This window comes from Bufo bufo, chromosome 4, assembly GCF_905171765.1.
Source record: "Bufo bufo chromosome 4, aBufBuf1.1, whole genome shotgun sequence".
Classification (NCBI taxonomy): domain Eukaryota; kingdom Metazoa; phylum Chordata; class Amphibia; order Anura; family Bufonidae; genus Bufo; species Bufo bufo.
Window position 1 is genome coordinate 583,356,657 of NC_053392.1, and position 23,504 is coordinate 583,380,160.

The 23,504-nt window shown below is 43.0% G+C and overlaps 1 protein-coding gene across 4 annotated transcripts in view; it reads left to right on the top strand.

Moving 5' to 3' along the window:
• The window catches only part of LOC120999496 (putative deoxyribonuclease tatdn3-A), a 36,682-nt gene extending 14,269 nt beyond the window's left edge, over positions 1-22,413 (top strand). The window contains exons 8-10 of one of the 4 annotated variants that reach the window (XR_005778540.1): positions 1,658-1,770; positions 14,969-15,049; positions 21,563-21,697. Coding sequence is in view for 3 of the 4 variants with exons in the window: in XM_040430409.1 (XP_040286343.1) it covers positions 1,658-1,770; positions 14,969-15,049; positions 21,563-21,724 (356 nt within the window). In the remaining variant the exon portion in view is untranslated. Of the gene's footprint in view, positions 1-1,657; positions 1,771-14,968; positions 15,050-21,562 lie in introns of all 4 variants that reach the window. The other 3 variants (XM_040430409.1, XM_040430411.1, XM_040430410.1) reach the window with 3 other exon arrangements.
• Positions 22,414-23,504: the final 1,091 nt, after the last annotated feature.

Below are 23,504 nucleotides of genomic sequence, written 5' to 3' on the forward strand. Positions count from 1 at the left end.
AGGCCATTCTGAGATTGTTTTCTCATCACATATTGTACTTCATGACAGTGGTAAATTTGATTCAAAATATTTCATTTTTATTTAGAAAAAAAATCAAAATTTACCAAAAATTTAAAAATTTCAATTTCTTTGCTTTTAAAATAGATAGTGATACCTCCTAAAATATTTATTACTTTACATTTCTCATATGTCTACTTCATGTATGGATCATTTTGTAAATGGCATTTTCTTTTTTTGGGACTTTAGAAGGCTTAGAAGTTTAGAAGCAAATCTTCCAAAACCCACTTTTTCAGGACCAGTTCAGGTCTGAAGTCACTTTGTGAGGCTTACATAATAGAAACCACCCAAAAATGGCCCCATTTTAGAAACTACACCCCTCAGGGTATTCAAAACTGATTTTACAAACTTTGTTAACCCTTTAGGTGTTCCACAAGAATTGAAGGAAAATGTAGATGAAATTTAAGAATTTCACTTTTTTGGCAGATTTTCCATTTTAATCCATTTTTTCTGTTAATAAAGCAAGGGTTAACAGCCAATCAAAACTCAATATATATTGCCCTGATTATGTAGTTTACAGAAACACCCCATATGTGGTCGCAAACTGCTGTACATGCACACGGCAGGGCGCAGAAGGAAAGGATCGCCATATGGTTTTTGGAAGGCAGATTTTACTGGGATATTTTAAGTTGCCATGTCACATTTTAAGACCCCCTGATGAACTCCTAGAGTAGAAACTCCAAAAAATGACCACATTTTGGAAAAACTACGGGATAAGGTGGCAATTTTGTTGGTACTAAATGTACATATGAATTTTGGTTGCTCTATATTACACTTTTTGTGAGGCAAGGTAACAAAAAATAGCTGTTTTGGCACAGTTTGTATTTTTTGTTATTTACAATGTTTATCTGAAAGGTTAGATCATGTGGTATTTTTATAGAGCAGGTTGTTACGGACGCGAAAATACCAAATATGACTACATTTTTTGGTTGTTTGTTTCAGTTTTACATAATAAAGCATTTAAAAAAATATATATTTTTTTGTGTCTCCATATTCTGAAAGCCATAGTTTTTTTTTTTTTTTGGGCGACTGTCTTATGTAGGGGCTCATTATTTTCGGTATGAGATGCTGGTTGATTGGTACTATTTTAGGGTGCATATGACTTTTTGATCGCTTGGTATTGCACTTTTTGTGATGTAAGGTGACAAAAAATGGCTTTTTTGACACCTTTTTTATTTTAATTTTTTTTTTACGGTGCTCACCTGAGAGGTTAGGTCATGTGGTATTTTTGTAAAATGGAAGCATTCGCCCCATAAGGCGCAGGGGCATTTACCCACCACTTTTGGGGGGGGGGGGGGGGGGTGCGTCTTATGGGGCGAAAAATGCGGTACTTCCCTGGAAAACCCCTTGAAGGCTCCATTCACACGTCCGCAACACGTTTTGTGGAGCCGCGGATCCGCAAAACACGGAAAGCGGCAATGTGCGTTCCGCATTTTGCGGACCGCACATTGCCGGCACTAATAGAATAGGACATGTTCTATTTTTTTGCAGAACGGAAGTGCGGACGTGTGAATGGAGCCTTAATGTGTGGATAGTATAATGATTTGTATGGAAGTCCCCTTTAAATTGGGGTGACTTTTATGCATATTATGCATTTCAGGTGCTCAGAAGGTTTTACTGCACAATTTCGCCGGTCGCCCCTCAGTTGCTTTGGAGGGAGCACAGGCCGGATATTTCTTCTCCTTTCCCCCAGCAGTCACAAATAACGATCAGGTAAGTGATTCTATATAGATTGACCTCTTAGAAGCAGACAGTATAATACCGTAATCTAGGTAAGGGCCTCCATATATCAGGTATAATAATTGTACTGACCAGATATCGTTATATACCTGCCCTAACGGCAGCAGACGTTCACCCTTCTATGTAAGGTCGTATCTACGTTGATTGGTAAATTGTCTAGAACTATCCTCCAGTATGATGTAACATGACCTGACATCAGAGTGAACATTGTGCACCCGAGATACTGACCTTCAATCAGGAGTTTGTTTTATTAGGGTGCTGATACAGGATCTGCCACATGCGGATTACCTCTGATAGCTGCACCTGCACTTACAGTTTAAAGGGGTTGTTCGGGCTACAGATATTGATAACTTATTTTCAGGATCAGCAGGGGTCTCACTCCTGAGTAGAGATACAGTCAGGTCCATAAATATTGGGACATCGATACAATTCTAACATTTTTGGCTCTATACACCACCACAATGGATTTGAAATGAAACAAACAAGATGTGCTTTAACTGCAGACTGTCAGCTTTAATTTGAGGGTATTTACATCCAAATCAGGTAAACGGTGTAGGAATTACAACAGTTTGCATATGTGCCTCCCACTTGTTAAGGGACCAAAAGTAATGGGACAGAATAATAATCATAAATCAAACTTTCACTTTTTAATACTTGGTTGCAAATCCTTTGCAGTCAATTACAGCCTGAAGTCTGGAACGCATAGACATCACCAGACGCTAGGTGTCATCCCTGGTGATGCTCTGCCAGGCCTCTGCTGTAACTGTCTTCATTTCCTGCTTCTTCTTGGGGCATTTTCCCTTCAGTTTTGTCTTCAGCAAGTGAAATGCATGCTCAATCGGATTCAGGTCAGGTGATTGACTTGGCCATTGCATAACATTCCACTTCTTTCCCTTAAAAAACTCTTTGGTTGCTTTTGCAGTATGCTTTGGGTTATTGTCCATCTGTACTGTGAAGCGCCGTCTAATGAGTTCTGAAGCTTTTGGCTGAATATGAGCAGATAATATTGCCCGAAACACTTCAGAATTCATCCTGCTGCTTTTGTCAGCAGTCACATCATCAATAAATACAAGAGAACCAGTTCCATTGGCAGCCATATATGCCCACGCCATGACACTACCACCACCATGCTTCACTGATGAGGTGGTATGCTTAGGATCATGAGCAGTTCCTTTCCTTCTCCATACTCTTCTCTTCCCATCACTCTGGTACAAGTTGATCTTGGTCTCATCTGTCCATAGGATGTTGTTCCAGAACTGTGAAGACTTTTTTAGATGTCGTTTGGCAAACTCTATTTTGGCCTTCCCGTTTTTGAGGCTCACCAATGGTTTACATCTTGTGGTGAACCCTCTGTATTCACTCTGGTGAAGTCTTCTCTTGATTGTTGACTTTGACACACATATACCTACCTCCTGGAGAGTGTTCTTGATCTGGCCAACTGTTGTGAAGGGTGTTTTCTTCACCAGGGAAATAATTCTTCGGTCATCCACCACAGTTGTTTTCCGTGGTCTTCCGGGTCTTTTGGTGTTGCTGAGCTCACCGGTGCGTTCCTTCTTTTTAAGAATGTTCCAAACAGTTGTTTTGGCCAGGCCTAATGTTTTTGCTATCTCTCTGATGGGTTTGTTGTGTTTTTTCAGCCTAATGATGGCTTGCTTCACTGATAGTGACAGCTCTTTGGATCTCATCTTGAGAGTTGACAGCAACAGATTCCAAATGCAAATAGCACACTTAAAATGAACTCTGGACCTTTTATCTGCTCATTCTAATTGGGATAGTGAGGGAATAACACACACCGGGCCATGGAACAGCTGAGAAGCCAAATGTCCCATTACTTTTGGTCCCTTAACAAGTAGGAGGCACATATGAAAACTGTTGTAATTTCTACACCGTTCACCTGATTTGGATGTAAATACCCTCAAATTAAAGCTGACAGTCTGCAGGTAAAGCACATCTTGTTCGTTTCATTTCAAATCCATTGTGGTGGTGTATAGAGCCAAAAATGTTAGAATTGTGTTGATGTCCCAATATTAATGGACCTGACTGTAAATTAAAGATTTTCCTAGTTTTAATGAAGGAAAATATAGATTTTATGAAAGACGGGAGAGATGAACATTATGCTTTAAGATCTTTCTTTTTTACTCCCAGCAGCAAACAGTTAACAATGTAAAACAGAAAAATGTACATAAGATATGTAAATCAGTGTTCACAAACAGCCAATCAACAGGCAGCATAGGTCATATAAGGTCTAATCAATCATGTGAACGTCCTTCTTTCTTGATGAGATGGTGAAGGATAACAGGATGCATGAAGAAAACGTAAACATCCATGGTAATAACACTGGTTGGAGATTGTAGTAGGATTTGATGACCCGTTGAAGAACAGTCATGAGGATGAAAGATGTTTCAGACTAATAGAGAGGAAACAAAAACAATAAAAACAAGGGTCGGGTCAGTAGGGTGGGATAATATTCGCCTCCTGTCTTTCATAAAATCTATATTTTCCTTCATTAAAACTAGGAAAATCTTCAATTTTATATCAAGGCAGGAGACTCCATTATGCAAGTTCAAAGCTTATGCTCTATAATATAATTCTAACAATAACTATAGATACCAACTAATGGTTACTGAAATAATACTGTGGAAACGTGTGGATCAGGTCGGAAAAAAAAGGTATTAAATGTAGATGGATCCTCCATATTGTCTAATTTTTGTGGACATAGATCCTCTAGTGGAGTGCGCCCCAAAAAGAGAAGTGACACTGGTAGATGGGGTCTGCAATATGAAATGAGGAGTTGGGATACAGATGGGCTCCTTAGAGGTATAGTTCTATGTTCGTAGGATATTAGGCACCTGACCACACAAAGCTTTTCTTGTAGAGGGAAAGCGGGGTAGAAAACAGAAGAGATATTAGTTTTGGTACGACAGACAATAGAAAACTGAACTCCTTATGGTAGAAATTGCCTTCGAGATATGTCTAAAGCTCGGACGTCCGAAAAACATTTAAAAGATATTAGACATAATAACATGGTTAACTTAAAGGACAATAACTTCAGAGGGATAAGATCATTATCTTCCCAAGTTAAAAATAGGTCCAGCACCAAGTTAACGTCCCAAGTAGAGTGATATTTGGGAGTGGGAGGCCTTCGAAATTTAATGCCCTTCAAAAGTTTGCAAACTAAAGGATGTTTGCCTATTGGTAAAGCCTGGATAGGTGCATGATAGAAAGAGGTTGCCGATCGCTAGACATTAATAGTCCGATATGCCTTCCCTGCGTCGAAAGAATCAGAAAGGAAGTTTATAATATGGTTTAGAGGTGCACATACGGGATCCAATGTCCATTGACCGCACCAATCAGACCAAATCTTCCAGGTTGATCTGTAAGATGATCAGGTGCCTGGAGCCCAGGCGTCAGAGAGGATGAAATTCCGTAATCAAGTCCTACTGTCCTGAAATGAACCAGGCTACTAGAGACAAAAGATCCGATAGACTCAGAGGATGTTGATGTCTGGTCGGGTCTAAAAGGCTCGATGGATGAATCGGAAGGATTCGTGGATAATCTATAGTCATTGCCAGAATCTGGGGGAACCAGGTCTGAGTTGGCCAGAGTGGGGTTATTAACACCAGAGTTGCTTGTTGAGACATGGTTAGAAGGAGAATCCTCGTGATGAGAGTGAACGGAGGGAAAGCTTAAAGGACCTCCATAGGCCACAGTTATGACAGGGCATCGGTACCTAGAGATTCTGGATCGGGGCGCCAGCTGAAGAACAGAGGTAGCTGACGGTTGAGGCGGGATGCGAAAAGGTCCATATATAGTGGACCCCAGAGGGAATTGATCTGATGGAAGATGGTGGGATCTAATCTCCAGTCACTGCTGTCCGATAGAAATCGGGAATTCCAGTCCGCAATAGTATTGGACAAACCCGGAAGGTACTCCGCCTTCAAAATGATATGTTTGTCTAGACAGAAATGCCAAAATATTTGGCAATATTGGCTAGAATCTTCGATCTGGTTCCTCCTAGGCGGTTGATATACTGGACCGCCACTAAATTGTCCATCTGAAGAAGGACACAACAATGGGATTTGTCCTTTGTGAAGCTTTTGAGGGAAAAAAATCCCGCCAAGTGTTCTAGGCAATTGATGTGAAGGGAAGTTTCTTCTACAGACCATTTTCTTCCTGTGGAACGAGAGCTGCACTGAGCACCCCAACCAAGTCGACTGGCGTCCGACTCGATAATTAGGTCTGGGGTAGAATTCAATATGGTCTTGCCGTTCCAGTCTTGGATGTATTTCAGCCACCGCAGGAGCTCGTCCCTGGTATCCGGAGTTAGTTACCTCATCTGAGTAACCCAACCCTTCCCTCAGATGTCGAACTTTCAAATGTTGAAGAGCTCTGTAGTGGAGGGGAGCAGGAAAAATCACTTGAATTGAGGCAGAGAGTAGGCCTACAATCTGAGCGATGGTTCGGAAAGACACTAAATTCTTGTTTAGGACGGACCGAATTTCTTTCCTGATGGTCTTAAATTTCCTGGATGGAAGGCTCAGGGTAGCAGACTGAGTATCCACTAGAAACCCTAAAAACTCCATCTGTCTCGATTGGGTTAGAATAGATTTCTCGTGGTTGATCAAAAACCCCAGGTTGGTTAAAAGAGTTAATGTCCAGTGGATGTGAAGGAGAATTAATGAGTAAGACTAAGCCATGATGAGGATGTCGTCTAGGTAAATGATGAGACGTACACCCCGAGTCCGGAGAGTTGCTATCACTGGTTTCAAGAGTTTCGTGAAACACCATGGTGCAGAGGACAGTCCGAACGGTAGGCTGGTAAATTGGTATTTGTGACCTTCCCATAGAAATTGGAGGTAGGGTTGAGACATGGGGTTCATAGGCACCATGAGATTGGCTCTCAAAAATAGACCTGAAAGAAGCCTATCTTTTTGTAAAAGTAGATCCCTCAGTAAATGGATACCTTCCATTTTGAAATGTCGGTAGAAGACATAATTGTTGAGGGTCTTCAAGTTGATGACGGGTCTGTGGCCGCCATGCTTCTTTTTCACCAAGAAGAGGTTGCTGAGGAAACCTAGTAATTTTTTTGGGGGGTATTTCGACGAATGCGCCCTTGGAACAAAGTTCCTTGATTTCTAGTTGTATCAGACCTTGATCTGCCTGTGAGAATATTATAGGATGAGGGAGCTGTGTTTGTATTGGTTGACCGAGAAAATCTATTTGATAACCCCTCACGGTGTTTAGGATCCATGCGTCTGCTGAGATCATAGCCCAGACGTGGATAAAAAGTCTTATTCGACCTCCCAAAGAAATGTGGGAAGAATACGGAAGATCTCTTACCTGCAGAGGATCTTGATCTTGGGAATCCTCTATTGCCTCTGGAACGCCATGGTCTTCCTCTTGTGGGGATGAAAGGAGTGTTGGCATAGGAGTAGTTGGGAAGGTAGAATGTTCTGGCCGAGGAAGGGGAGGGCCTCTGTAATATTGTCCCTCCTGGGACACCCGGCTGGGAAATTGGCCCCTCCGTTTCCCAGCCCTTGTAAAAACACGGCCTTGGAAGATACGTTTTAGTGATGTCTGGGCCTTTTCTAGGGATGAAAAGAGCCCTACATATTTACTTATGTCCTTCACAAAGGAATCTCCGAAGAGTAAACCTTCTGAGGATGGGGTATTGTCTGAAGCAGCCAGATCTACTAGTTGCGGGTCTAGCCGCATGATGATAGACCTCTTCCTTTCCATGCAAATGGATGCCTTGGTGTTGCCCACTAAACATACTGTCCTCTGGGCCCAACCCTTCAGGACCGATAGGTCCACCGGATTTCCAGAGGTAGAGGCTTGTTCAGTCAAGTCTAAATTTTTTGTTAGTGGACCAACTACGTCGAACAGTCTGTCCTGGATTGACTCCTTTTTTAGGATTTTTGCCAGAGTTGGAGTATCTGCAATTTTATGCGGGAGCGTGGGCCTAGGGCATTCAGAACGCAGCTTACTTCTAGCTGTCTTGTCTAATGGTTTCTTAAGCCATAATGAAACAAATTTGGATACTTAAGGTTGAGGTACATACTCACCTGACCAAGGATGTTTGATCATCCCAGGGTCAAAGAAAGGGGTACCCGACTCATCCAAGATAAGGGATGAAGAACTTTCCTCTTCTCCCAAAATTTCGTCTCCCTCATCAGAAACGTCCTCATACAGGGACATATTATCAATGTCTAAATTATCAGCCTCATCTAAGGAGGACTCAGAAGGGGAAGAGTTATTTGAGTCTGGCTTAACTCTCAAAGCCTTAGAAGCCCGCTTCAGGTTGACAACATCAGGGGCGGAGGGTTCAATATTGACTGCTTTAGCAGTGGTAATTGTGCTTTTTGAAAAAGCTTTAGTAGTATCCTGATCCCTTTTTCTATGTAATTTTTTAAATTTCGTAGGGGTGGGATTGGTAAGAAAGCGCCTTTTCTGAGCGGCTTTACCCCTATTCATACCTTCCGCTAAACAAGAAGTGGATTCCTCAGTAGACCAAAATTGGTCGGAAGGGGTAGCAGGGTCTTTAGGAGACTGCAGGGTTTGGGCATTGGTGATAGCCACGGCTACAGATTGTGCAATCGCCTCTTGTAATGAAGATCTGGCGGAATTGACCGCACATTGAACAGATTTTGTCAGTAAATTATTAATTATGGACTGTAGGATTTCTTCTTTCACTATGACTGAACTTGGTATCCTCAGCGGACATGGATAATTAATCAGGAATATAATATTTTTTTTATAATGAATTAAAGAATAATATATATATAGTAAAAAATCAGAGACACACAGGTATTATGGCATTGAAAAGGATATTGCACTCAGAATAGTTGATGAGCGGTGTAGCTGACAGGACTGCAGAGCGCATCTGACTGAAACAGTGTGAGAAAAAGGGGCGTGCAGGCTGAGGACCAACCAGAGCGCGCTCACTGGAAAGAACGGAGCGCTGAGGTAAAGCGAAAGTAAACTGACGTCGCTATGGAGGTAAGGTTAGTAAAGGAAACTGTATGGAAAAGGGGGGTGTATGGAGGGGAGTATCGGCTGGAATATATATAAATAAACCCCTCACAGTATATAGAGAAAGAGAGAGAGATTTGCGAACAGCTAGTTCAATATATATATATATATGTCAATAATTAAAAAAAAACATGGAATATATATATATACTATAGGAAACTTATCAATAAGGTAAACTCTATATATATATATATATATATATATATATATACACATATGCAAACCGTATTCCAAAAAAGTTGGGACACTATACAAATCGTGAATAAAAACGGAATGCAATGATGTGGAGGTGCCAACTTCTAATATTTTATTCAGAATAGAACATAAATCACGGAACAAAAGTTTAAACTGAGAAAATGTACCATTTTAACCACCTCAGCCCCCTTAGCTTAAACACCCTGAATGACCAGGCCACTTTTTACACTTCTGACCTACACTACTTTCACCGTTTATTGCTCGGTCATGCAACTTACCACCCAAATGAATTTTACCTCCTTTTCTTCTCACTAATAGAGCTTTCATTTGGTGGTATTTCATTGCTGCTGACATTTTTACTTTTTTTGTTATTAATCGAAATTTAACGATTTTTTTGCATAAAAATGACATTTTTCACTTTCAGTTGTAAAATTTTGCAAATCCGAAAGGTGCTCTTTGGAATGTGGGCCCCTTTGCCCACCTAGGCTGCAAAAAAGTGTCACACATGTGGTATCGCCGTACTCAGGAGAAGTTGGGGAATGTGTTTTGGGTTTTGTCATTTTACATATACCCATGCTGGGTGAGAGAAATATCTTGGCAAAAGACAACTTTTCCCATTTTTTTTATACAAAGTTGGCATTTGACCAAGATATTTCTCTCACCCAGCATGGGTATATGTAAAATGACACTGTAAAAAATGGCCGGTGAAATCCGAAAGGTGCTCTTTGGAATGTGGGCCCCTTTGCCCACCTAGGCTGCAAAAAAGTGGAATACCTTGGGGTGTCTTCTTTCCAAAATGGGGTCACTTGTGGGGTAGTTATACTGCCCTGGCATTCTAGGGGCCCTAATGTGTGGTAAGTAGGTAAATGACCTGTGAAATCCTAAAGGTGCTCTTTGGAATGTGGGCCCCTTTGCCCACCTAGGCTGCAAAAAAGTGTCACACATGTGGTATCGCCGTATTCAGGAGAAAGGGGCAATGTGTTTTGGGGTGTCTTTTTACATATACTCATGCTGGGTGAGAGAAATATCTCGGCAAAAGACAACTTTTCCCATTTTTTATACAAAGTTGGCATTTGACCAAGATATTTATGGGTATATGTAAAATGACACCCCAAAACACATTGCCCAACTTCTCCTGAGTACGGCGATACCAGATGTGTGACACTTTTTTGCAGCCTAGATGCGCAAAGGGGCCCACATTCCTTTTATGAGGGCATTTTTAGACATTTGGATCCCAGACTTCTTTTCACGCTTTAGGGCCCCTAAAATGCCAGGGCAGTATGAATACCCCACATGTCACCCCATTTTGGAAAGAAGACACCCCAAGGTATTCAGTGAGGGGCATGGCGAGTTCTTTCCGCTAACTTGGGAAGTCTGGAATATAAATGTCTAAAAAAATTTACGCATTTGGATTCCGTGAGGGGTATGGTGAGTTCATGTGAGATTTTATTTTTTGACACAAGTTAGTGGAATATGAGACTTTGTAAGAAAAAATAAATAAAATTTCCGCTAACTTGGGCCAAAAAAATGTCTGAATGGAGCCTTACAGGGGGGTGATCAATGACAGGGGGGTGATCAATGACAGTGGGATGATCAGGGAGTCTATATGGGGTGATCACCCCCCTGTCATTGATCACCCCCCTGTAAGGCTCCATTCAGATGTCCGTATGTGTTTTGCGGATCCGATCCATGTATCCGTGGATCCGTAAAAAACATACGGACATCTGAATGCAGCCTTACAGGGGGGTGATCAATGACAGGGGGGTGATCAGGGAGTCTATATGGGGTGATCACCCCCGTCATTGATCACCCCCCTGTAAGGCTCCATTCAGACGTCCGTATGTTTTTTACGGATCCGATCCATGTATCCGTGGATCCGTAAAAAACATACGGACATCTGAATGCAGCCTTACAGGGGGGTGATAAATGACAGGGGGGTGATCAATGACAGGGGGGTGATCAGGGAGTCTATATGGGGTGATCACCCCCGTCATTGATCACCCCCCTGTAAGGCTCCATTCAGACGTCCGTATGTTTTTTACGGATCCGATCCATGTATCAGTGGATCCTTAAAAATCATACGGACATCTGAATGGAGCCTTACAGGGGGGTGATCAATGACAGGGGGGTGATCAGGGAGTCTATATGGGGTGATCACCCCCGTCATTGATCACCCCCCTGTAAGGCTCCATTCAGACGTCCGTATGTTTTTTACGGATCCGATCCATGTATCAGTGGATCCGTAAAAATCATACGGACGTCTGAATGGAGCCTTACAAGGGGGTGATCAATGACAGGGGGGTGATCAGGGAGTCTATATGGGGTGATCAGGGGTTAATAAGGGGTTAATAAGTGACAGGGGGGGGTGTAGTGTAGTGGTGTTTGGTGCTACATATTGCTGAGCTACCTGTGTCCTCTGGTGGTCGATCCAAACAAAAGGGACCACCAGAGGACCAGGTAGCAGGTATATTAGACGCTGTTATCAAAACAGCGTCTAATATACCTGTTAGGGGTTAAAAAAATCACATCTCCAGCCTGCCAGCGAACGATCGCCGCTGGCAGGCTGGAGATCCACTCGCTTACCTTCCGATCCTGTGAGCGCGCGCGCCTGTGTGCGCGCGTTCACAGGAAATCTCGTGTCTCGCGAGATGACGCGTATATGCGTGACTGTGCGCGCAGGGCTGCCGCCTCCGGAACGTGATCCTGCGTTAGGCGGTCCGGAGGTGGTTAAGGGAAAAATATGTTGAATCAGAATTTCATGGTGTCAACAAATCCCCAAAAAGTTGGGACAAGGCCATTTTCACCACTGTGTGGCATCTCCCCTTCTTCTTACAACACTCAACAGACGTCTGGGGACCGAGGAGAGCAGTTTCTCAAGTTTAGAAATAGGAATGCTCTCCCATTCTTGTCTAATACAGGCCTCTAACTGTTCAATCGTCTTGGGCCTTCTTTGTTGCACCTTCCTCTTTATGATGCGCCAAATGTTCTCTATAGGGGAAAGATCTGGACTGCAGACTGGCCATTTCAGTACCCGGATCCTTCTCCTACGCAGCCATGATGTTGTGATTGATGCAGAATGTGGTCTGGAATTATCTTGTTGAAAAATGCAGGGTCTTCTCTGAAAGAGATGACGTCTGGATGGTAGCATATGTTGTTCTAGAACCTGAATATATTTTTCTGCATTGATGGTGCCTTTCCAGACATGCAAGCTGCCCATGCCACACGCACTCATGCAACCCCATACCATCAGAGATGCAGGCTTCTGAACTGAGCGTTGATAACAACTTGGGTTGTCCTTGTCCTCTTTGGTCTGGATGACATGGCGTCCCAGATTTCCAAAAAGAACTTTGAATCGTGACTCGTCTGACCACAGAACAGTCTTCCATTTTGCCACACTCCATTTTAAATGATCCCTGGCCCAGTGAAAACGCCTGAGCTTGTGGATCTTGCTTAGAAATGGCTTCTTCTTTGCACTGTAGAGTTTCAGCTGGCAACGGCGGATGGCACGGTGGATTGTGTTCACTGACAATGGTTTCTGGAAGTATTCCTGAGCCCATTCTGTGATTTCCTTTACAGTAGCATTCCTGTTTGTGGTGCAGTGTCGTTTAAGGGCCCGGAGATCACGGGCATCCAGTATGGTTTTACGGCCTTGACCCTTACGCACAGAGATTGTTCCAGATTCTCTGAATCTTCGGATGATGTTATGCACAGTTGATGATGATAGATGCAAAGTCTTTGCAATTTTTCGCTGGGTAACACCTTTCTGATATTGCTCCACTATCTTTCTGCGCAACATTGTGGGAATTGGTGATCCTCTACCCATCTTGGCTTCTGAGAGACTCTGCCACTCTGAGAAGCTCTTTTTATACCCAATCATGTTGCCAATTGACCTAATTAGTGTTAATTGGTCTTCCAGCTCTTCGTTATGCTCAAATTTACTTTTTCCAGCCTCTTATTGCTACTTGTCCCAACTTTTTTGGGATTTGTTGACACCGTGAAAATTGGAATCAACGTATTTTTCCTTTAAAATGATACATTTACTCGGATTAAACGTTTAATCTGTCATCTACGTTCTATTATAAATAAAATATTGACATTTGCCATCTCCACATCATTGCATTCAGTTTTTATTCACAATTTGTTTAGTGTCCCAACTTTTTTGGAATCCGGTTTGTATAAACAGTACATATATTTCAGACTGCAGTGAAGTTGATATCGATATATATATATAACTATATGAGGAGAGCAATTTTACGTATCTTTCTGGGAGTCAAGCAGCAAGAAAGAAGGACGTTCACATGATTGATTAGACCTTATATGACCTATGCTGCCTGTTGATTGGCTGTTTGTGAACACTGATTTACATATCTTATATAATTTTTTCTGTTTTACATTGTTAACTGTTTGCTGCTGGGAGTAAAAAAGAAAGATCTTAAAGCATAATGGAGTCTCCTGCCTTGATATAAAATCGAGTTTACAAAACTCTGGTTCAGCTGCTTCGCCGAATTTCCTAAAGAAATTCGCTTTGTGACTAATTACTTCATCACCAAGCGCATTTCTTTGTAAGTAGTGGGCGCAATGACGGAAAGTAGCAATTGCGCCACCCCCTGTCATTGAACCCCTCAGATGCCGGGTTCATCACTGATCACGGCATCTGAGATAATAAAATTAGGGCTTTCAGGGGTTAATTTGTAATGGGATGATCAGCTGTAATTACACTGCACCACCTAAGGCCTCTTTTACTCGGGCGAGTTTTCCGCGCGGGTGCAATGCGTGAGGTGAACGCATTGCACCCGCACTGAATCCAGACCCATTCATTTCTACGGGGCTGTGCACATGAGCGGTGATTTTCACACATCACTTGTGCGTTGCGTGAAAATCGCAGCATGCTCTATATTCTGCGTTTTTCGCGCAAAGCAGGCCCTATAGAAGTGAATGGGGCTGCATGAAAATCGCAAGCATCCGCAAGCAAGTGCGGATGCGGTGCGATTTTCACACATGGTTGCTAGGAGATGATCGGGATGGGGACCCAATCATTATTATTTTCCCTTATAACATGGTTATAAGGGAAAATAATAGCATTCTTAATACAGAATGTTAAGTAAATGAGGGATGGAGGGGTTAAAAAAATAAATAAACTCACCTCAGCCACTTGTTCGCGCAGCCCGGCTTCTCTTCTTTCTTCTTCTTTGATGACCTGGGAGGAAAAGGACCTTTGGTGATGTCACTGCGCTCATCACATGGTCCATCACCATGGTGATGGACCATGTGATTGATTTTTTTTTTTAACCCCTCCATCCCTCATTTACTTAGCATTCTGTATTAAGAATTCTATTATTTTCCCTTATAACCATGTTATAAGGGAAAATAATAAAATCTACAAAATACCTAACCCGAACTTCAGTGAAGAAGTCTGGGTTTGGGTCTGGGTACCACATGCCGATTTTTCTCACGCGCGTGCAAAATGCATTAAAATGCTTTGCACTCGCTGGGAAAAATCGCACATTTTCCCGCAACGCACCCGCATCTTTTCCCGCACGTCACCCGCAACGCCCGTGTGAAAGAAGCCTAAGAGACAGCCTATAATTAAACATTGAGGAGGACGCTGCACTCACAAGAACACTGGGGCCCCTTAAAACAACTGTCCGGCAGCAGAACAGTACAGAAAAGTACAGAAAAGTAGATCAGTTATATTAGATAGATATGAGATAGATTCAACGTTGGTGAATAAATCTACATTGATTTTACTTATGTAAGTGCTGTGGACATTTTTGATTTATAATTTTTTGGTGATTGGACAGCTCCAACAGCCGCTGTCGCCCACTTTCAACCAGTTTCTGCTGTGCTGCTGGACTTTTCTAGATAGATAGATAGATAGATAGATTACTTTGATGTCTATTGTAGTAAACTGATTTTATTCTGAATTATTTTGCACAAACTCCAGAGAGAAAAGTTGATAAGACAGATTCCACTAGAGAACATCTGCTTGGAGACTGATTCACCGGCGCTCGGACCTGACAGACAGGTATGAAGGCTGCCATGACTGCTGTCTGTATAGATCCTGGAGGACAGCACTAAATAGCACTATAGAGATGAGGAGGATACAGTAAAGAGATGATGACAGGCACTGAATGTGTAGACCGCTGCGGACAGGATGGTATAAAGACTGGTTTGATAGCAGGTGTGCTGGGCAGTGGTCAGGAGCAGAAGAAATGACTTATTTTTCTTCTGCTGGCCATTACTCTTAGGCCCCTTTCACACGGGCGAGTATTCCGCGCGGATGCGATGCGTGAGGTGAACGCATTGCACCCGCACTGAATACCGACCCATTCATTTCTATGGGGCTGTTCACATGAGCGGTGATTTTCACGCATCACTTGTGCGTTGCGTGAAAATCGCAGCATGCTCTATATTCTGCGTTTTTCACGCAACGCAGGCCCCATAGAAGTGAATGGGGCTGCGTGAAAATCGCAAGCATCCGCAAGCAAGTGCGGATGCGGTGCGATTTTCACGCACGGTTGCTAGGAGACGATCGGGATGGAGACCCGATCATTATTATTTTCCCTTATAACATGGTTATAAGGGAAAATAATAGCATTCTGAATACAGAATGCATAGTAAAACAGCGCTGGAGGGGTTAAAAAAATAAAATTAAAAATTTAACTCACCTTAGTCCACTCGATCGCGGCCCGGCATCTCCTTCTGTCTCCTTTGCTGAACAGGACCTGTGGTGAGCATTAATTATAGGTAAAGAACCTTTGGTGACGTCACTCCGGTCAGCACATGATCCATCACCATGGTGATGGATCATGTGATGACCGGAGTGATGTCACCAAAGGTCCTTTACCTGTAATTAATGCTCACCACAGGTCCTGTTCAGCAAAGGAGACAGAAGGAGATGCCGTGCTATGCGATCAAGTGGACTAAGGTGAGTTACATTTTTTAATATTTTTTTTTAACCCCTCCAGCGCTAGTTTACTATGCAGTCTGTATTCAGAATGCTATTATTTTCCCTTATAACTATGTTATAAGGGGAAATAATACAATCTACAGAACACCAATCCCAAGCCCGAACTTCTGTGAAGAAGTTCGGGTTTGGGTACCAAACATGCACGATTTTTCTCACGCGAGTGCAAAACGCATTACAATGTTTTGCACTCGCGCGGAAAAATCGTGGGTGTTCCCGCAACGCACCCGCACATTTTCCCGCAACGCCCGTGTGAACCCAGCCTTACAGCTATAACATATTCACACTACTCACAAAAAGTTAGGGATATTTGGCTTTCGGGTGAAATTTATTGAAAATGTAAAAAGTTTACACTACAGTGATATTATATCATGAAAGTAGGACATTTAAGTAAAAGCAGCAATGGGGATTTCCTCATCTCAAACAATTTATTGAAACAAAAGCCGACACCAGTGCTGGGTATACCCCCACAAAATGTCAGTGTCTCAAAAACTTGTCATGTGGCCTTCAGCATCAATTACAGATTGACAATGACATCTTATGCTGTTCACAAGTTGATTTATGGTCTGCTGAGGCATAGCATCCTACTCTTCTTGAATGGCGGCCTCAGGTCATTGAGGTTCTGGGGTACAGAGTTACGAGCCTCTACTCAGCGACTCAACTGATCCCATAGGTTTTCAATGGGATTCAGGTCTGGAGAAAGTGCAGGCCACTCCATTTGAGGCCCCCCAGCTCCAGCAGCCATTCCCTAATGATGCGACCTCGATGAGCTGGCACATTGTTGTCCATGAAGATAAAATTAGGCCTCTATTGTTCATGTAGAGGCACAATGACTGGATTAATGATGTTATTCAAGTAGTATGGGCTTGTCACTGTACCATTCACAAAGTGTAGGGCAGTTCTGTATTGAGTAGACCCAAACTGTAACACCTCCACCACCACAGGCTCCTCTTGTGACAACAGTGGCTGATGCATAGCGCTCTCCTTGACGTCTCCAACATCGTTGGCGGCCATCATTTCTGCTCAGCGTGAATCAACTTTCATTAGTGAACAGTACTGAGGCCCACTGGTCCCTCGTCCAGCGTAGATGCTCCCTGGCCCACCCAAGATGATGACACCTGTGGTCTGGTACCCTTGCAGGTCGACGCTAATGTAAACGGTTTAGAATGGTCTGACGTGACACTTGGGTGTCTCTCACCTCCCTTAAATGTGCCTGGAGTTGTGTGGCATTCAACATGAACTTTGTTCACAATGAAGCGGTCATCAGTGAAGGACGTCCACTTCTATGCCTTTCTGTGACTCTTCCAGTCTCTCTGTATCTCTGCTGCAACCTGCTGATGACACTCTGTGACACTCTAAGCTCAGTGGCCACTTCCGTCTGAGAACATCCTCCTTGAAGCCTCGCAATGGCGAGGTACTGTTGATCAATTGTTGGATGTCGTCTTGGTCTCATGATGTCAAAATGTGAACAGCATGATTAGGAGGACTGTTTAAATACCAATTCTAATTGAACCAGGAAATTTATTGTGCGATTTATGGGTCAATAACCTGTTGTGAATCTTGCCGTTAAATTTCTTGTTAGAGAACAGTAAGTTGTGCAAAAAGGACTGAAACACTGAATAGTTGGACATGTGCATTCAGAAGTTTAGAGAAGGTCACATTAAGTTCAGCTGTAAAGGTTAGGTCCCTTTCACACGGGCGAGAATTCCGCACGGGTGCAATGCGTGAGGTGAACGCATTGCACCCACACTGAATCCGGACCCATTCACTTCAATGGGGGCTGTGCAGATGAGCGGTGATTTTCACGCATCACTTGTGCGTTGCGTGAAAATCGCAGCATGCTCTATATTCTGCGTTTTTCACGCAATGCAGGCCCCATAGAAGTGAATGGGGTTGCGTGAAAATCGCAAGGATCCGCAAGCAAGTGCGGATGCGGTGCGATTTTCACGCACGGTTGCTAGGAGACGATCGGGATGGAGACCCGATCATTATTATTTCCCCTTATAACATGGTTATAAGGGAAAATAATAGCATTCTGAATACAGAATGCTAAGGTAAAATAGCGCTGGAGGGGTTAAAAAATAAAAATAAAAATTTTAACTCACCTTAGTCCACTTGATCGCGATGCCGGCATCTCCTTCTGTCTCCTTTGTTGAATAGGACCTGTGGTGAGCATTAATTACAGGCACAGGACCTTTGATGACGTCACTCCGGTCATCACATGGTACGTCACATGATCTTTTACCATGGTGATTCACCATGGTAAAAGATCATGTGACGTACCATGTGATGACCGGAGTGACGTCATCAAAGGTCCTGTGCCTGTAATTAATGCTCACCACAGGTCCTATTCAACAAAGGAGACAGAAGGAGATGCCGGGCTGCGATCAAGTGGACTAAGGTGAGTTAAATAATTTTATTTATTTTTTTAACCCCTCCAGCGCTAGTTTACTATGCATTCTGTATTCAGAATGCTATTATTTTCCCTTATAACTATGTTATAAGGGGAAATAATAAAATCCTTCAGAACACCGATCGCAAGCCCGAACTTTTGTGAAGAAGTTCGGGTTTGGGTACCAAACATGCGCGATTTTTCTCACGCGAGTGCAAAACGCATTCCAATGTTTTGCACTCGCGCGGAAAAATCGCGGGTGTTCCCGCAACGCACCCGCACATTTTCCCGCAACGCCCGTGTGAAAGAGGCCTAAGGTCCCTTTCACACGAGCGAGTTTTCCGCGCGGGTGCAATGCGTGACGTGAACGCATAGCACCCGCACTGAATCCTGACCCATTCATTTCAATGGGTCTGTGTACATGAGCGTTGTTTTTCACGCATCAGTTCTGCGTTGCATGAAAATCGCAGCATGTTCTATATTCTGCGTTTTTCACGCAGCCCTGGCCCCATAGAAGTGAATGGGGCTTCAGTGAAAAATGCATTGCATCCGGAAGCAAGTGCGGGTGCGATGCGTTTTTCACTGATGGTTGCTAAAAGATGTTGTTTGTAAACATTCTGTTTTTTATCACTCGCGTGCAAAACGCATTGCACCCGCGCGATAAAAACTCAACAACGCAACACAATTGCAGTTAAAACTGACTGCAATTGCTTGCCTACTCGCGCGGGTTTCCCGCAATGCACACGCGACGCATCCGGAGAAAATTCGGAACGTCCGTGTGAAAGAGGCCTTAGGCCTCTTTCACACGAGCGTGACGGATTAGGTCCCGATGCATTCAGTGAAACTCGCACTATTTTGCAACAAGTTCAGTCAGTTTTGTCTGCGATTGCGTTCAGTTGTTCAGTTTTTTCCGCGCGGGTGCAATGTGTTTTTATGTGTTTTTTCACGCGCGTGATAAAAAACTGAAGGTTTACAAACAACATCTCTTAGCAACCATCAGTGAAAAACGCATCACACCCGCACTTGCTTGCGGATGCAATGCGTTTTTCACGCAGCCCCATTCACTTCCATGGGGCCAGGGCTGCGTGAAAAACGCAGAATATAGAACATGCTGCGATTTTCACGCAATGCAGAACTGATGCGTGAAAAACAACGCTCGTGTACACAGCCCCATTGAAATGAATGGGTCAGGATTCAGTGCGGGTGCTATGTGTTCACGTCACGCATTGCACCCACGCGGAAAACTCGCTCGTGTGAAAGAGGCCTTAGGATGGGTTCACACGGGCGTTGCAGGAAAATGTGCGTGTGCGTTGCGGGAACACCCGCGCGTGAATGCAAAACATTGTAATGCGTTTTGCACTCGCGTGAGAAAAATCGCGCATGTTTGGTACCCGAACTTCTTCACAGAAGTACGGGCTTTGGATCGGTGTTATGTAGATTGTATTATTTCCCCTTATAACATAGTTATAAGGGAAAATAATAGCATTCTGAATACAGAATGCATAGTAAAACAGCGCTGGAGGGGTTACCTTTGGTAACGTCACTCCGGTCATCACATGGTCCATCACCATGGTAAAAGATCATGTGATGGATCATGTGATGACCGGAGTGACGTCACCAAAGGTCCTTTACCTGTAATTAATGCTCACCACAGGTCCTGTTCAGCAAAGGAGACAGAAGGAGATGCCGGGCTACGCGATCAAGTGGACTAAGGTGAGTTAATTTTTTTAATAATTTTTTTTAACCCCTCCAGCGCTAGTTTACTATGCATTCTGTATTCAGAATGCTATTATTTTCCCTTATAACCATGTTATAAGGGAAAATAATAATGATCGGGTCTCCATCCCGATCGTCTCCTAGCAACCGTGCACTTGCTTGCGGATGCTTCCGATTTTCACGCAACCCCATTCACTTCTATGGGGCCTGCGTTGCGTGAAAAACGCAGAATATAGAGCATGCTGCGATTTTCACGCAATGCACAAGTGATGCGTGAAAATCACCGCTCATCTGAACAGCCCCATTGAAATGATAGGGTCGGGATTCAGTGCGGGTGCAATGCGTTCACCTACCGCATTGCACCCGCGCGGAAATCTCGCCCGTGTGAACGCAGCCTTAGAGTGCATTTAGGTTCATACTGAAATTTCACCCACAAGCCAAATATCCCTTACTTTTTGTGAGTAGTATATGTTGTTTTTATTATGTTTTACTGGTTTTAAAAAAATCCAAAACTTGCGGGAAAAAAAAAAAATATGCATCACCATATTCTGACCCCCATAAAAAATGTTATATTCCCGTTTACATAACTGTGTGAGGGTTCTTGTTTTGTGCAGCAGTCTGTAATTTTTATTGATACCATTTCTTATTTTTTTTATTTTTGGGGGGGGGGGAGGGGGGAGCTGATCGGATCGAAAAACAGCAATTCTGGAGTTCTCGGGAGACCTTTTTCCAGGATGAGGGCTTCGCACAAACTGGTCTCCTGAGATAAAATCCATATCACAAGATTACACAGGGCTTCTGCACCGCTGCGAGGCTGTCCGCTATGATTGGACTATGTTAGAGCGATGCTATTACTCTCCACCATAGAGAAGAGCGTTGATTGCCACCCCGATGGCTGTACAGATATTATTGGGGGTATATCTACAGAACAGGGGTCCTAGAAAGGAAAAGAAAGAGCAGTACTTTGGCGGACAATGGGAATAAGTACAGTTTGAAGGTTTTCATTTGAAAACCTCATGACAGGTCTTGTTCAAAAGGAACTGTCACCTCTCCTGACCAGTCTGTTTTAGTAACTGCTTGCATCCCCCTTATATATATTTCAGTTCTAGAGCAACTTTTCTTATGACTTGTTGTGCCATTCCTCTATTATTCCTACAAAAAGTTTACAAGTATGACACAGTATGACACTGTCAGCATTGACTGTCTAATTGTCAGATTGTGCAGGGACACGTCCAACTGTTAACACTCAGTTTCACCTTTATGCATACATTTCTAGTAGGAATAATAGAGGAATAACACAACACAGAGTCCTAAGAAAAGATGCTCCAGAATTGTTATTATATGGGGAATGCAAGTAGTTACTAAACCGGCATGTCTGGGTAGGAGACAGGTGCCCTTTAAGCAGGTTCCTCAAACACTTTAGGAGGAGATTTAAATGACCATTTTTTATTTATTTTTTTTAGGAAAGGAATATCCCGGCCAATATCTTCATCCCCTGTGAATACATTGCTCGTGTGAAGGGCCTTTCATCGGAGAAAGTCTGCGAGGTGACAGCACATAATGCTTTCCGGCTTTTTCCAAAGATTTGTCACAGGCTGAGTATTGACAGCCCATCCTTAGGATAGCCCATAAACCTCAGGTCCCTGCCAGTCAGCTCCATGAAGGGGCCGCGGTCCGCGTCCCTGTCATTGTTTACCAAGCACAGCGCCACACTTTTGATAGTGGTTCTGCCTGGAATTGCATCTCAGTACGAATGGTGCAGATGGGACTGAGCTGCAATACCAGGCACAGTCACAACCAAAAGCGTGGCGCTGAGCCTAGCGAACAATGAAAGGGATGTGGCGTTTGCTAGAGCGATGTGGTCCTTTTAACCCCTTAACCAAGCCAGTGGTAGTGAAGTTTTGTTTATTTTTCCTCTGCAGGACAATTTGTAATTTTTAATGGCTTCATGTAATGTTCCATTTAATGTACTGAGAAACTGCCAAAAAAAAAGAATTGTGGCTGAAATGAAAAAAAAACACCCCACAATTCTACCATTGTTTTTTAGGTTTTGTTTTTACAGCGTTCACAATGCGGTAAAATAGACCTAGTAACTTTATTCTGCGGGTCAGCGCGATTGCGTCAATACCAAATTTCAATAGTTTTACTGCTTGTAAACAAAAATTGGTTTGTGTCCCCATATTCTGACACCCATGACTTTTTATTCTTCCATTGACGGTGTGTTTTCGTTTGTATTGGTACTTCATTTTTGGCTGCACACAACTTTTTGAACATATTTTATTTAATATTTTTCAGCAGAGGCAGTGTGACCAGGTGACGGAAATGCTGGCATTGTTTTTTTTTTTTTTCATATTGTAAAATCTTCTACATTTTTGGACAAGGTGTTTTACTAATTACTGTGTGTGTATGCGTTTTTTTTTTCAGTACGATAAAAGAAAGCGGGAATTTTTTTTATTATTATTATTTTTTTATTTGCAATTCTGGGTCATGGTTGTAGCACTTGGAAGTCGCGCTGCTTCCCCATTCAGTTCAATGGTTGCTCTGCTACACAGCAGTCTTTGGTTGTGGCCAAGATCGCCATGTTGCCCCAGTCCTGATCAGCAGACTGGCAGGTAAGGATGGGTCATCAGTATTCTATGTGATCATTTATGTCTGTTATTTGTGCTATTAATAAAGAGAAATCAATGTCCTGTCAGGCTGTAGGTTCTATTGTTTGATAAAGTTATTTGACATTTGTATTATGTATTGTATTTGTCTTTTTTTTTTTTATAAAGCACCAACATATTCCATATCGCTGTCGTGCATTCACATCAGTCATTACACGTGCATACTGTAGTTGGTAAATTAGGGGCACTGGGAATGCCCTCAAAACCCGCCCAGGAACTCCTAGCCATGGTCGGGGCTTACATAAGACCCACACTTTATGACATGGGACAGCCAGAAATTGCAGGGACTGGCTCTGAAAATTAGGAACTAAACCGTGTTTGCTGTCCATAGCAACCAATCACAGCACAGCTTTCATTTCTTGTAGTGTGCATTGTGATTGGCTGCTATGGGCAAAAAGGGACGATTAAAAGTTTTTCTTTTAAACAGTTTTAAAAAGTGTAACTGCAAGAGCGGAGAGTATTATATATACTATTGGGGGAGCATTATAATACAGGCCAGAGCATTACAGGGGGCATAATACATATGGGAACTACATGGGTCATTATAACTACAAGGGGCATTCTGAAATCTTGGAGCTACTAGAGGGGGCATTATAACTACTGGGAACACTATAGGTGGCTTTAGTACTAGTGGGGGCTCTAAATGTATGCCTTATAGAGGGGCCTTGTTACTCTTGAGGGTACTATAGGGGGCCTTACTTCTGCTAGTGGTCCCAAGGAGACATAATTCATACTGGGG